Below are 14,333 nucleotides of genomic sequence, written 5' to 3'. Positions count from 1 at the left end.
TGTTTCTTATTGTGGACAGGACCTTGGCAAGACTGCATTCCTCGTTCTTGCCACCAGAAAAAGGTTTCATCTTGCAACTGTTAGAAATAAAGGCAAACAGCAGTCTTTAGGTTCTGCAGAGACGTGCTGCATGTCTGCACTGTAAATTTTCTCAATCTTAAGACATCACTTCTTTTTAGTAAACTGTGAACTTTGTAAAGTAAACTTTGATAAAAGAGGGGTTAGGTGCTTTAGTAAGGAACACTGAAGCAGCTGTAAACAATCCTAAAAGAAAGAATCTGGTATCTGCAATGTAACAAGGGAGCAAGTCTGCAGTGTTCTGCAGTAGACAGCCTCTTTAGTGCTGTAAAAACAATTAAACAGTAAGTAATGAAACAAGGTTTCTTTTTTTTAATCATTCTAGGTGAGCAGGTTTACATAGTAATAAGTGATTATTTCCTAAATGTTAACCAAGGCTTTAGTTAACCTCCTGCTAGATGCAAAATTAATTTGGGTTGTAGTTTATTATAAAGCTGTAGCAGAACTTCCTAGGTGGGAATAGCTTAACTTATATCACCACTCATTAAGAAAAATATGCCTTTTCAAGACTTAGTTTGTCTGCAAAAGTCTTGTTTAGGTTTGCCTGCCATAAAATTCACACTGTAATATTGACATGAAGACTACTTCCTGGATAACATTTTGATTAGGCTCTCACTTTTATGAGGGTGACTGAATCTGGAAATGGCTATGTAGACAAAAAATATTTATGCACTTGTAAAAAGTAGTATAAACAGCTGTCTAGATGATATCGGGAAGGAGCAAGGATCTAAACTGAAATCCAGTTTTAGTTACTGTCATTAAATACCAAGTGTGAATAAAAATGAAAGTTTGAGAGCTATTCTCAGACTTAATCTTTGGCTTGCCCACTACTGAGTAGAATCAATGCCTGTAAACAAGACTATTGCCCATAAAGAACAAGAACTTTAGGAATTGAAGCTACTGTGGTTAGAAACATTAGTTCTTTAATTACAAAAGAGAAACATAGAAACAGGCTTACAGCATACTAAGGTACAAAGATCAATCTTAACATTTTGTGTTAAGGCAGAGACACTTGCTCAAATGGCTGCCAAAGTTTTGTCACCTTTAAAGTTCAATTAGGCCCCAGCAAATACAGTAGAGAGGTGCAAGTTTTTTGGCATCAGTGTTAATTTTCTTAATCTTTTTGTTGTTGCTGTTTTAAAGGTCTTTTGAACTTTTATGTAAAAATAAAGCTATGCACAGAGGGACATGAACACTCCTCCAGTTGCTGAACTTTCTTCCAGGTTCCTTGGCACTGAGGGTTGCCAACTGCTTCCCAGTGTAAGATTTTACCTCTGAAAATTGACAATAAATGAGGAGTAAGGAGTGAGTTTATAAACACTAAGAACTGTAATTTTCATATTACTAAGTTGTGCTTTATGATGAATCATGCAACAGAAGATTAGATTTGATTAATAATGTAAGACTATAAAAGCTCGATGAGCTAATTATTCATTTACTGTGCTTATACTTGTAAGCTATGGAGCAGGCACTATATTCATTAGTATACAAGATGATGGGAATAGCCAATTGCATAGGTATTACATAGCATGCATATTAATAGATATGTGGACTGTGTTCTAAATATTAATTGTCTTATTTCAAAATTGTTCTAGAAAGCATGTTTATACATCTGAGGAGACAGTGACAGATACTGATCTGGCATTACTAAACCTGAAATCATTAGCAAGTACACCTGTTAAGTAACAGTGTCTGTAACTGCTTAAAGACCTCTTGCACTACAGAAGTTGCGTCATTCCTTCACAATACTGAATAAAACTTTCAAAGCACTAAACTCTTATACTAAAGTTTACTGTACCAGTTTTATCTAGATTTTAAATGTATCAGTTCAAATGAAATTTCTGTGAGAACTGAAAGGCTGAATCTTCTGAGCTCTGGAAGTGATATGAACTGTTTCATTTTCTAGGTATAATAAATGCAGCTTTAAATGTGACCTTGAGCATTCTTAAATTCTGTGTTAGGTTTTGCTATAGAACAGACAGCAGAAAAATGATTTCTCTCATTACCCATCTGCATTATGGCCATCTCCAGAACAACGATGAGTGTCAATATGCATAGCTGGAGGCTGGCAAGCTACACACACAGTATGTCCTTCTCGTAGGTACTGCATCCATCGAGCATATGGCCGATTCTCCAAAGCACAGTGGTGTGAAAGCGATTCAGTTTTAAATTCCACGCAATATCTGCTTGGAAGGATAAGAGATTTTGACACATAAGTATTAAATTAGTTATAATAGTTAAAGCACAAGCTAAATTTACACTTAAAATGTACTTATCACATGGGTTGTGTTTGTCAAGTGCAAGGTAGACCTATTCATTGTTAACAAGTCTATTTCTGATTCCTACCCCATTAGTGGATTCTTAAAAGCATTAGGCAAACTATTGCTCATTCCATGGCCAAGTCCAGTGCTTTATGTCTCTTTCATAAAAGAAATTATGTTGAAAAGTGCATCTCCTAGTGAGTCTTAGGACCTCTTCTTTTTCCTTCTATGACTGCTAAAATAGGTTTTTAAGAATACCTATTGACCATTGTTCTGGATAAAGTAGCATAGGGCAAAGCATTTTGAGCAGTACAGAGTCAATAGTAGCTTAATTTAAACAAACTTCATAACGGTATTGGTAAGCAAGCAATATTTTTACTGCTTTTGTCAATTAGTGTTAAGAAAAGCCCTTTGAAGTGATCACATTTAGCCAATCCTGTTTGCTCAGAGATCTATGTCTAACTTACAGATGGATTTAACTTTGGTTTAGCTGTACTTATTGTTGCTTTCAAAAAGCAGCTGTCCTCAAATTTTCTATGACCCCAGTAAATACCTAATTCAGAACAGTTAGCAAGTAATAAAACCCAATATCTGGCAATGCAAATGAACTACAGAAGAGCAAAACAGTAGAAGCTATAGCTTATTTTTGAATTGTTGCAAGTTTGTTAATATTTTTGTGTGGCTAGCTATTTTCTTTTGAACAAGATGGCCCGCATGTATATGATAAATAGATTACCCAACTTCTTCTTTTTCTGAAGACCAGAGAGGAGATGCTGTTCGTTGTTTTCTTTCTTTACTGTATTCAGAGGTAGTTATGAAAGCAGGGACTGAGGAGGAAAACATTTATAGTAAGGCAGCAAGCCGTAGTTCAGTCATATTTTGATTACTGTAACAGTGGGTGAATGAATCTCATGGGGTTCTGTAAGGTGATTCTGACTGGCTTCACTGAAAAAGTGATACAGCATTGGCAACATCCCCTTCAACCTTGTTCCCTACATCTGAGTTCTCTCCTTATTCAGAAGAAGTAGAGGAATGAGCACAGTACAGACTGAGGAAATAGGATGTGCTGGAGTTCTACGAGAGCTGGGTTTCCTGCTTTGTACTGAATTTGTGTTCTAACTTTGCACAGAAATACTTTGATACTTACTGAGGGGCTTAAATCAAGACATTGAAGGAATGTGTGCAGCTCAGTTGTTTACTAAACAGAAATTCAGAAAAGCCTGAATAGGAAAAATAAGTAAAAACAGAAAGAAGATGAAGTAGCAATCTGGCAGTAAAAAGCAGGGGGTTTAATTTTATTTTTAACCAGCTAGCTACAGATAGTTGCTTATTTTCTGTGCTTTGACAGTGAAAACTTAAGGCTGTAATGGTGAAAGGTATCCAGAAAAATCAAAGAGACTACCGTGTTCATGTCCGCAGTCCTTTCCCTGGTGAGTCAGGTATTCAATGCAGCCAGCCTTCTCTTCTAGAGCAGGACAAGGTTCACCACTGTTTTTGGGTTCCTGTTGTACATAGCGCCTACGCATTCGCAAATCAGGTTTACACTGTTCTGCACAGCCACTCCAGTGACTCCACTCCCCCACAACGCATGGAAGAGCTGCAAAGCAATATTGAAACATTCCTTTCCTAGTAAAGGAAACCATGTTTGGTTTACCTTTCTTTATATATATGCTTTTATTCATGGTGTTTTAAATGCTTTTCTAGGAGTTTGCATCTTGAAGTTTAACATCCCGTCCCTTGTCTGGGGAAAGAAACAGTTCCTTCCTTATGGAAATTTCTTTCCTTGTTCTCTCCTCTGAAGCCTATGGTATTTGCCACTGAGAGAGACCAGCTTGTGGATCTAGGTCAGTGAGTTGACGTACTGTGGCAGTTCATGAACTATTACATGAAGTAACAGAATTCAGGAAGCCTTTCAACCTTGATTCCCCTCAAATTGATTTCTAAACCCATTTCCTCAACATTGAAAGGAGCTCCAGTGCCATAGCTTTAGTTTCTCTGCTTTAATGTAGTCAGTCTTGCTCTACTGTCCTTGTTGTGAAGGCAATTTTTGGTAAAAATGTTGGTTTTGTCTAGTCTTAAAGTAATCCAGGGATGTATGTAGGGTTGTGTGTATACATATATATATATATATATATATATCTGTGTGTATATGTATAAAAAATACACATTATTTACACATACATATATATTTGAACGTACATAAAAAAATAAGGTCCTCTTTTGCTTATTCCCAACTCTAGAATAGTCCATTGGGTATTGGAATTTTAGTTCTCACAGATCACAAGCTTTCTCTGAACTTAACCAAGTGTGTTCTAAATTGCTATGGGAAAAGTGCCATTATTTTGAAAGTAAGCTTTGAACCATAAGAAACTATGATCCCTTCAGGTGGAGCACCAATAGCACAGGTACCGTGTGCTAGTTTGTATCTCTGCCCTCCTAAAGCTGCCTAATAGTCACAGGCATAAACAAGTTTTCCTCATCTGTTAAACTGACATATGTTAGGTGAGCTCATTGAAGGTCTCAGATGAAGAAGAAAGAAAAACGCTTTGCTTTATATTCTATGCTAGTTTTCTGGCAACTGTTTTAACCTTTAGCCCAGCTATGGCCTTTCACACCTTTTTTGTTAAAAAATGTGCAGGTTTATGTATGCATTCCATAGAAAAACTAAATGAATCATTCTCTCATGTAGAGCATAAACCCTAATTTCATATTTATCAGTTTTCATAACCTTTCAAGGGGGAATGCAGATGATACAATAAACATCTGTTAGTTTAAATACTGTCTTAAGATTCATATTTAGAAATACTCAGATCTATCATATCTGATACTCACTAGACATTTCCTTATTTTACTCTCTACAGCGCATCTAATAATGTTGCTCCTTGCATTTCTCATATATTCTCTCTATTCATCTATCCAAAAATGCATGCTCCTTATATCTCCCATTTATATTAATTATGATAATCATTCTTGCAATCTATACTTTTCCCTTCCCTTGCATTTCCCATTTGTATTCTGGCAAAATGGTAGCTCTGTCTTACCTTGCAAATATAAGCACTGACAACATGTCAGACAGATGTCCCAAGTGAATACAGATAATCTACTCTGGAAGAAAAGATTTTGCAGCCTGATTGCCAGAATACAGAAACAGGTGATGGATACATTATTCCTGAGTAAAAAGCTGCATAATACACAAATCTTTGCTTTATTTACCCATTAAACTTACAGTACAAAACAGTCATTTGACATGTGTCCATAAGAACTGAACTTTCCTTCCCTGAACTTTCCTGGTGTTCATCTACAGGAACACTAAGCCCCAGGTTTTGAACACTGTATGGCCTACTGCTTTCACTTTTAATAGTGAAAATGCATAGTATAGTTCTTCAAAACTGCACTCAGTCCTGTCTGGCTGAAAATGGGACCTTCATATCTGAGCTGCCACATGATTCAAAGCAGTGCTGCCACATCAGGCAATGCTAACCACTGAGGAGCAAAGTGTTTTCCAGTCCCTGTCATTGCCCTAGTAAGTCTGTGTTTAATTTTCGATGCTTTCCATATGGCACTTTACAGACATTACAAAAGGTATTAGAGGAGCATTTGTAAAAACCTCTGCAGCCATGAGCAGAAAAACAGGTCACCTCCCCTGTCTCTGGTAATATTCATAGCATGCATTTTTCTGTGAATTGTTCCTTATCCACAAAGTCCCGTGATGCTTATCGTAACCCAGGCAGTGTGCCTGCTGCCCATTGCCTACCGTACTGCTGCTTTTGTCCATAAGGATGTTTTTATACATTCTGAAAATGAGCAAAATCCAAACATTCCCTCAAGCTTTGAGGTTCTACAGGTCCTCTTAAGAAATCCCTCTCGGCTAGGGTCCCAAGCCAATACTGTATTTCTCTTCAGCTAAGTGAGTGACAGCTACTGAAGAGCTTAAGAACTTATCTTGTGACTAATGTGTTATATAGGGGGTCAGAATATCTTGGTGCAGTCTCACCATCTACCAGCTACCTAGCTGGTGTGACTGTGAGGAAAGTCATTCCATTCACATCTGCTTCAGCTCCTTACTAGTATATATGAATTCCTTTCTTACTAAGATCTGATCCTAGTTTGTGCCTCTATCTTTGCCATGTCACCCCTCATTACAGTCCTCTCATTTCCCCTGCAAGGCTATCCCCACAGTACAATTCATTTTCAGATTCTTTTCTGATACTCCTCTGGTTTCACCTTCCCAGGCTGTATTCTTAGCTATTTGGGTACAAGAGCCAGGTCGTCTTATTGAAAGCTCTGCTTGTCTTTTTTTCTACAAGTGTTACATCCTTCTCTTTGGGCTGCTGGTCTGTGGCAAATGTTCTGTTCAAAGCTCCTCAACGCTTCCACAGTACACTTACAAAAACTATCCCCTGGATAAAATTGTTACAGCTTGTGTAGATTTGACAGAATCACAGGTGTTTTATTTATAAGCAGTGAACATTGTTTTAAGGCAAATGAATGCAATGTAGAAGTCCTACAGGGCACATGTAACAATTTAAAGGTTAATCCATTGAGTCATACACAGGCCATTAAGGTAAGAGCCTATGTCTGCTTCTTCAGAGGATTTGAACTGAAAAAATACAAATATTTTTCTTTTATAATCATTACTGTGCTTACAAAATTTTCTGTAAGATGCAAAAGAGTTGTCAAAAGCAAACATTTTACCTGCTCTGTAATACTGCTTAGAATCTTTTTAATATCATTCCCTCTTATAGCTGAGTAGATCTGCTCAACAGATCTACAAAATCTGCTAAGCAGATTTTTAAAGGAGTTGAATAAATGCATCCAAGGGAAAAGCTTGGCCTTTAATTGAAAACAGCAATATTTATATTATCATTAATTAAAGCTACTACTTAAGTTATAGTAATATCTCTTTTTCTTCTTGGGTTTTTTTGGAATCATTCCTTCATAAATAATTCTGTAAGCACTAACAGTTGAATTGTTAAGACTCTGCATCTTATTCATCAATAGTTTAAAATCAAGGTCTTTTGACTGTGCTTATATGGATGAGGATCTCTGGGAACCAGTGGAGTGAATACAATCCCTCCAACAAGGAGCTTGAAGCCTATATAGACTAGGCACACAGAGCAGTAAAAGACAAGAGGAATGACTCACCCATGGGCATCCATCAAGAAGAAGAATCCACTGAGGATAAACAGTCATTTCTCTATCCAGGGAGCCCTGGACCTAGCAGGCCATTTAATCTGACAGGCAGTTCCTTCCCAGTTCATTCCCCTTTTCCTGCAGGCCATTTGGGAAGAGCTGGACTGTTCCAGGCTGAGCCCCGTCTTCCCCACCTGGCAGTGCTGTGTCCACACGAGACCACCCTGCTTGGGCAGCAGCAGGAGCCCCAGAAATACTGCATGCATGCAGCGTGCTAGCGGGTGAACGGGTCAAGGCTGGGTCTGCTGCATTCCCCAGCCGTGAAATAAGACAAGCAGTCAAAGCCACACAGCACTGTGTGCTAGTCCACGCTGCTTTCCTTAATATCATTAGCTGCTTTTTGTCCTCTGGTAAGCTTACTTTTTCAATAAAATTATGATTTAATCTCATGTAATTGAAATACTATTACAGATAGCCTTAAAAAAAAAAAGGTAAATATTCTAGTTTCCTATTTCCTGATGCTGAAATCCTTCAATTCTTCAAAGAATTGTTTTCCTTGCACATTGCAAATAGGCTCAAAATTATTTTCTATGTAGTATGAAACACATTTTACTTTGCATTCCCCCTCCTTCAAAGTTAGGGCTTCAGTATGGTACTTAGGGAATGAAGCAAAATATATGTTATAGTCAGTGGTCATGATACCTTAAATTGGTTCTGAATTTTTTTTTAATTATACCTCTTGTTCTAGTTAAAAGAAGCTTTTTCTTTTTTCCACTATGCTGTTTCCCAGTAGCTTATAATGGGAACATATCACATGTTTTGGATCCTATTTTTTCTGTATTTCCTGATTACAGTTTAAATGCCCAGGAAGCTTTGCAGCTTAACGCCTAGTTATATTCCTTTATCAGTATTGAGGAAAACTGATGGGAGCAAGCTAGTCATTCAGAAAAATATTTCATGCCCTCTGGGATTCTGTCAATATGAAACATCGGGGAAGAGAGACTAAAATGCGATAACCTCTTTGGTGTATGTGACTGTTTTTAATAAGACACAGAAATTGCTGGGTTTGCTCTCACTAAATGTCTAATTTCTTGGGGCACTATAGACAGAATAAGACAGATAAAACCCCTGAAGGAGGCTACCCTGAAGATAATACTTATCACACTATAGTAATTCCCCTCCTCTCCTTTCACTCTACACCTGTTCTCACCAAACTTGTACTTTTTAAGGGGCCTCATAGCGATAGGAGTACATGTGACCATGGCTGCTGTATCCCATGTTCTTGGCATCTCTGCAGCTTTGCCTACACTGCCCAAAAAAAAACCAGAACCAAGGAGCAGCCATGGCCATTGAGTCATGGGCATTGAGCTGGACCGACTGTCCGTGCTGCTTAACTATCAATCAGCATCGTCTGGCATTTCCTCCTACTCAAAGATAAGCACCTTCCCAGACAGCTCCTGGGCACAATTTGTAGAATAGCATAAGAAAATAGTATGGAGAAGACTGTACCAGGTTTGGCTCCCTTTGCCATATGGCGATACCCAACATTGTGCCATCAGGCTTCAAGCTCAGACACCTCTGTATGCCCTCATGCGGTACCCCAAGGCACATAACACATACTCTGTGGCTATGAAAACACCACTCTAACATGTTTCATCACAACCCTCAGACATTTCTTTCAGACATTTTGAACTAAAAAAGAAAAACAGTGATAGTAAAAATATCCTAGGGCCACCCATGGGAAACCCTGGACAAGTGCTACCTATGGTATGGACATAACAGTCTCTGCCACTTGGCCTCAGGGCCAGAGAACAGTCCTTGTCCCATTTGATAGGATAGCATAAGTATAGACTTTGATGCCTTGTCACACAGCTTAATTTTACCTAGAGTACCCAAAGGACAACGGATCTAATCTAGCCATTTTTATATCTTTTGACTCTGTTCCAATTTGGCTGTACGAATGACCTTCAGAAGTAAGAATTTCTGTGTAACTTTAAACCCAGATTAGCACCTTGACATGCAGATAATATCAGGTCTACATCACACTTTCCATGCAGAAAACTCCCAAAGGGATTGCCTAGCCGCATAGTAAAGAAAGGGATGACTTCACAGCTTGATGAAATGAACCCAAGTTGACAGCCAAACACTGGTGGTCTGCAGAAATACATGGCAATTTTATGACCATAAAGATTTAGAACGGGAAGTATGAATTGCCTCAGTCATGTGAAATAAAAGGAATATTGGGTTGCTAGAATGGAATTTAGCCAGTGGGCTAATAATGTCACTTGTGCAGTCAGTACCCAGAAATCATTAAGGGACAGTACATTAGTTTGTGCCTCTTTGGAAAGATGTCAAATTCTCCAACATGACAGAGAATGGATCCCAGAGCTGACATAAAAAGAATGGTGCCATCTCTTGAAATGCAAACAAATGTATCAGGAGACCACTTGCTATTTCTTTAGGGCCCTCTGTCCATCTTATTAGTAGTCCAGCCCACTTAACAAAATGATGGTAGATGGCAATTCATTAAAAGAATAATGACTGATTTGGAAAAGAGACATGACAAGCCAAAGGACCCTGAAGGATAGACATTGCGCTCAGGTGGCTGGGACGAGGCTGTTAGGCGAAGACCCCAAAGGACATGGAAGCTAATTAGACCCTCGGAAGTTCAAAGATGTACAGAAAAATTACATCATTATCCTGCGAAACACAGCTTGAGTGGTTGGGATTTTTTCCATTTAAAGCACTGAGAACTATAGAATTTTTTTGAGTCACCCTATATTTAATTTTTTTTGCCATGAAACCACCTCCAGAACAAAGAGGATTATAGTATCTTCACTGAAGCACTGCACAACATATGTTGTAATGTATATGAATCTTCAGATTTTCTGAGTAACCACTTCCATTCAAATGACAAGGTCATTCTTTTTTTCAGGCTTTTCATTGTACAACATTTTCTATTTAAAATGTTCTTTATGTACAAAAATGCTCTTTCTTTACTGTTAGAACTGTAAGGAAATTTATTTAAAAGCCCTTGGACATAGGTTCAGCATCCCACGGACTTATGCCAAGCCATCTATTTATAAAGTACGAAACATACGACAATTTTTAGGCATAATGGATTTTAACCATGGTGTTGGCAGCTTTAAAATGTCCTTCCTGTCATTGGTTTCTATTATTTCAGAGTGTTGTTTTTGTATTATTCCTAACATATTTCTTGATTATTTATTTTTGAAAATATAGGCATGTCACACTTTTCCCAAATACTTTGTCCTGTTAAATATTTGTGGAAGGATGAAAAGCTGGTGCAGAAATCACAAATGGTGATCAGGGTGACAATAAAGCTGTAGTAAAGACCAATTTATCTATCACCTTACTGCACATTTTTGTTTTCAATTTTTGAACCACATTTAAACAATAAATTATTTCAGAGTGAACTATGCACATAAATAGACATGCTTGGTTTCATTAAACGCATACATGGACAGAATTTAGAAACACTGAAAGTGAAACCTCAAAATCCAACAGGAAAAAAAAATAACTTAAAATAAAAGTATTTTTAGGCCACACTTGTCTATGTTGATAAAAAACTCCCATTAGAACTATTTAGAATTTTTGTTTATAGAAACTTACTGGCTGTTTGCAGTAAAAAGGATATCTGGTCATTTGCCCCTAAAAGGGTAACTTCTTGTGATCAATTTTGTAGCTTTTGGATGCATGGGAGCCACTCTCCTAGACCAGGAGAGTCAAACCTAGCTCAGGGCTGCCCAAACCCTGTCGTCCCACACTGCGCCCATGCAAGAAGTGCTGCTGCCCTTGCTGGCACTGGTGCCAGTGCTCACACAGCCAGGCTGTGAGCCAGCTCACGGAGTTAAACCAGCGAGAAACTAACAGTGTAGAAAGCACAACTAGTTTTCCTGCTAGTTCAGCTCCCCGGACTGACCCACCGTAAGACTGTCCACTATGCTGGAGGGAAGGAGAAAGAGAATATGAGAAAATGATGGATACTTCTACAGGATGGGCTGGGGATTTCAGTGAGAGACAGAGGTAAACTGCAGTCTTAAAACGAAGCCCTTTCAGTTCCTGTTGGGCAGCTTCTCCCATGATGGGCAAAGAGACAGACATGGGAAATTCACTGAGACTTCACCTTCCTACCTGCATCTAAAGTACTCACTGTCCACACAGCGGACAACAGGGAGACACTGCAAACGCTTCATACATCACACATTTCTAGGCAACTACCACCACGCTCAAGACAAAAAACACCATCGCAGTAAAAACAAGGCACCTGACTGAAGTCATGACAAGAAAAGTGTCTAAACTGGGACCTTTCAGACACAAGACTGAGCTTCTTTTTGGAGTTCATGGAATTCTTAATAAAATTTTCTGTGCTTCACTGCCTGTTTTAATGCTAGCAGTACATATCTTTATTAGCTTTCTCCTGTTGTATTTGAATATTAACTATTTGATTTACTGAAAAGATGCAATATGCTATGATTCTATGACAAGGAATTATCTTATCAATGCTCCCCCTACTGATTTCCCTCACCAAAAGATCAATATATAAAGCAATGCCAACTGTAAGAGATGCTACCAGGCACCTTCTGCCAGATCTCGTGGCACACAGCTTCTTCCCTTCTGTTATTATGGAAAAAAAGAGGGTCTAGGGATCAGAGGACTGACCTTGTTTTCTGTGGAGACCTGGCATCAGAATCCTGCTCTGCTCAGTCTTTCTGTGCAGCTTCACATCACTTAGGACAGGTCTACGTAGCCAGACAGCTGTATTCCCCCCTCTCTGAGCCAGGTGAAAGCCAACTTAGGTCGCCAAGCTGTGTAGCTCAGTACCGTGCTGAGCCTGCTGATAAACCCTAATTAGCAGGACTGTTTGGCCGAGACTCATGGCATTTTGGATCTAGACTGGCTTGCATCCAGCCAGCTCCAGAGAGATGTCAGACTGTCTGAGGACTAGTTCTGCACCTGTAAAATGACGGCAGTGTCCCACTTTGCAGACAGAGGGAGAGAGAACAAATATTTTGAAGACCGTGAGGGATAAAAGTACAATAAAAAGCAAGGGTGTAAATACCCACAAGGCTGCTTGCTCCAGTTTGGTAAAGTGACATGTAAAATCACAGAGTTAAGAACTGTCTTCAGGGAGCTTTCTCCTATCCTTGCCAACGCTCGTCTGGGAGCCAGGCTTTCCCAGGCAGGTTGCTGCGGGCAGGCTGCCAGAGGACCCTTCTCACTCATCCCCTAGCTTGTTTTGAAGCCCCCGCCTTTCAGTGGGCCAAGGCCTCATCCTGGCAGCCTCCTGCCCCTAGAAATGAGAACAAAGTCTCACCCTGGGGATTTCCCCAATTATTTAATTGACAGTCACTTGACAAGACAGGAGGATGCAGTTCAGCGCACGGATGCAGCTAAATGCACCTCCCCCTTGTCTCTGTAGTCCTACAGCCCTATGGTAAGTGATACATATCTGGGATGAGATTAGATCATCAGGGAAAAGTAAGGAACATTGCATTTTAGAGGGAAAATAACTTCAGGTCAGCAAACTTCAGGCTCTGCACTCCTGCGGACCCACAAACCAGTGTGGGAACGCTGCAAAAAGAGTCAGTTCTCACTTGAGTGCTTGCTGCTGTGTTCACACAGTGCCAGCCTGGTCCCTGGTCCTGCCCCGACCCAAGGCTGGTGACACAGCTGAGGAATTCGTCCTCCTGTGGTTTACAGGTTGAAGAAGCCCCTCTCAGCTGAGACCATCACCACAAACCCAATTTCTAGCCCCCAAACCCAGGACAGCTTCCAGCTCGCAAACCACCAGCAGGCAACAAACTGGAAAAAGGGTTGGGAGCACCCGGGACAACCCCAGCCCCAGCTGCGGCCAGCCCCAGGCCACCTCCCCTGCGCGCTGTGCCCCCTCCTCGGCCCACTCCCTCGGGGCTGCGGACGGGACCGACCCCCGCAGCTCGCCCCGACGGGCGGCCCTACCTGGGCACGCCTGGCCGTGGTCGTGGCAGCAGTCCCCGGCGCGCCGGCAGCCTTCGTCGCAGAAGCAGGTCCCGTAGCCCCCGTCCGCCCTCCAGCCCCTGCCGACGCAGGCGGCGTCCCTGCCCTCGCAGCACTTGCCGGCCGCGGAGCAGCCCGCCCCGGTCTCGGCCCCGGTCTCGGCCCACAGCCGCCAGAGCAGCCCCAGCCACAGGGCGCCGGCCAGCGCCGCGCCGCCCATGCCCACGCCGCGCCTGCCCGCCCGCCCGACGTGCGGAGCCGCCCGCGCCGCGCCGCGCCGCCCCGGCTCCGCCGGCGGCACCGGGAGCCCCCGCCCCGCGCCCCGCGCAGCGCCGCGCCGCGCCGCGCCGGCCGCACCCCCGCCCCGCCCCGCCCCGCCTCGCCCCGCCCGCCCCGACGGGGCGCGCTGCCGCCGCGCGGCGAACGCGGCGCCGGGCCCCAGCAGTGACCCGCGCAGCGGTGTCCCCAGCAGTGACCCACACAGCGGTGTCCCCAGGGGTGGCCCCAGCAGTGTCCTGCACAGCAGAGACCTGCACCGCAGTAACCCCAGCGGTGTCCCCAGCAGTGACCCATGCAGTGGTGTCCCCAGGGGTGTCCCCAGTGACGTCCTGCACAGCGGTGACCCACTTAGCAGTGTGCCCAGCAGTGTCCTCAGCCGTGTCCCCAGCAGTGACCTTCACAGTGTGCTCCCCATCGATGTCCCCAGCAATGTCTTGTGCAGCAGAGACCTGCACACCAGTAGCCCTAAGATTACAGCAGTATCCCCAGCAGAAAGCCACACAGCAGTGTTCCTAGTGGTGTCCCCAGTGGTGTCCTGCATAGCGGTGATCCGCACAGCAGTGTCTGCAGCGGTGTCCCCAG

The 14,333-nt window shown here is 42.0% G+C and overlaps 1 protein-coding gene across 1 annotated transcript; it reads right to left on the bottom strand.

Annotated features, from left to right (window-relative positions):
- Positions 1-979: 979 nt before the first annotated feature.
- On the bottom strand, positions 980-13,816 carry SBSPON (somatomedin B and thrombospondin type 1 domain containing). The gene is made up of 5 exons (XM_026115205.2): positions 13,455-13,816; positions 3,742-3,936; positions 3,076-3,166; positions 2,085-2,261; positions 980-1,352 (listed from the first exon to the last, which is right to left on the bottom strand). The coding sequence occupies exons 1-5, from the start codon at positions 13,690-13,692 to the stop codon at positions 1,235-1,237; spliced, it is 819 nt and encodes a 272-aa protein (XP_025970990.1). The 5' UTR covers positions 13,693-13,816; the 3' UTR covers positions 980-1,234.
- Between the last annotated feature and the right edge of the window lie 517 nt (positions 13,817-14,333).

Source organism: Dromaius novaehollandiae, chromosome 2, assembly GCF_036370855.1.
Source record: "Dromaius novaehollandiae isolate bDroNov1 chromosome 2, bDroNov1.hap1, whole genome shotgun sequence".
Classification (NCBI taxonomy): Eukaryota; Metazoa; Chordata; class Aves; order Casuariiformes; family Dromaiidae; genus Dromaius; species Dromaius novaehollandiae.
Note: the sequence above shows the minus strand (reverse complement) of the source record. Positions and strands in the feature narration are given on the sequence as shown.

What these genes read in the sequence shown, in the direction of transcription:
- SBSPON (XM_026115205.2), bottom strand. Translation starts at nt 13,692, where the DNA reads ATGGGCGGCGCGGCGCTGGCCGGCGCCCTGTGGCTGGGGCTGCTCTGG. An exon ending in CCACGGCCAGGCGTGCCCAG is followed by an intron (nt 3,937 to 13,454) that starts GTAGGGCCGCCC and finishes ATTGCTTTGCAG; the next exon opens with CTCTTCCATGCGTTGTGGGG. An exon ending in GGACTGCGGACATGAACACG is followed by an intron (nt 3,167 to 3,741) that starts GTAGTCTCTTTG and finishes TTTCCTCCTCAG; the next exon opens with TCCCTGCTTTCATAACTACC.